General features: G+C 36.2%; 1 protein-coding gene across 1 annotated transcript; it reads left to right on the top strand.

Annotated features, from left to right (window-relative positions):
• On the top strand, positions 1-676 carry LOC111807812 (uncharacterized). Its single transcript, XM_023693689.2, has 2 exons — positions 1-291; positions 389-676. The coding sequence occupies exons 1-2, from the start codon at positions 63-65 to the stop codon at positions 415-417; spliced, it is 258 nt and encodes an 85-aa protein (XP_023549457.2). The 5' UTR covers positions 1-62; the 3' UTR covers positions 418-676.
• The last annotated feature ends 286 nt before the right edge of the window (positions 677-962 follow it).

Raw genomic sequence — 962 nt, 5'->3', positions numbered from 1 at the left:
TCCAGTCGCAAAAAGAAGCATTGGAAAGGCAGAAGAAAAAGCATAAAATAAAATAAAATAAAATGGCGAAGAAGATGATTGCAGTGTTGTTGGTGTGCGTTGTGGTGGTGGGTGCATTGCAGGTTTCGAGTGCCACTGAAAGCGCGAAGGAGGCCAAATATGAGGCTAAATTTGAAAACGAGTATAGGTTATGCTACGAAAAATGCGAGAAGGAATGCCTTGAAAAGGGCAATGGCCAAAGCTTCTGCGAAGTTAAGTGCGACGAAGATTGTGGTGAGAAAGAAGCCGCTGGTATGTTCTCTTCCTTTTTAAATCATTTTTATTTTCTCTTAATAATTAATTAATTAATTAATTGATTATTGTATTTGTATTTGTATTTGTTTCACAGATAAGCTACACATCAAAGTGAAGAACTGAACAATGGAATGCAAAAGAAAGAGGTCCCTTGAGAAGGATCTGAGTAATAATTGTATTCAAGTTTAAGATTGTAAGGGAGTTTGATAAACCTTCTTTCTCCTCCATTTTTTGAGAATGTGATATATGCGAATGTTATCTCCGATGAGTTATTTGTTCGGTTCTCTCCCTAATAAAGCCTGCATAGTCTAAAGCATGCATAGTTGGACGAATTACTCCCTAATAAAACATGCATAGTCTAAAGCATGCATAGTTGGACGAATTATTTGTTCGGTTCTCTCCCTAATAAAGCATGCATAGTCTAAAGCATGCATAGTTGTATTGAGTTAAGAGTAGTACGCTAAAATATTGATCTAGGTTGGTATGGTATTGATCGAGCTACTAGCCATGTGAATGGTATGGTATGGTAAGAGTTAAATTAATTCCTATTTCCTTTGGTACCTCATTAACACTATCTAGTGATCAAGGGCAAACTTAGTAGTGTCATAGCTAGTATTTGTATCATTGAGCTTGACCAATTTCAGATAGGATAGCACATTGAACTTAAA

The sequence above is a fragment of the Cucurbita pepo genome, chromosome 12 (assembly GCF_057944985.1).
Source record: "Cucurbita pepo subsp. pepo isolate OVF chromosome 12, ASM5794498v1, whole genome shotgun sequence".
Lineage (NCBI taxonomy): Eukaryota > Viridiplantae > Streptophyta > Magnoliopsida > Cucurbitales > Cucurbitaceae > Cucurbita > Cucurbita pepo.
This window is presented reverse-complemented; position numbering and strand designations above follow the sequence as displayed.

What these genes read in the sequence shown, in the direction of transcription:
- LOC111807812 (XM_023693689.2), top strand. Translation starts at nt 63, where the DNA reads ATGGCGAAGAAGATGATTGCAGTGTTGTTGGTGTGCGTTGTGGTGGTG. An exon ending in TGGTGAGAAAGAAGCCGCTG is followed by an intron (nt 292 to 388) that starts GTATGTTCTCTT and finishes TTTGTTTCACAG; the next exon opens with ATAAGCTACACATCAAAGTG.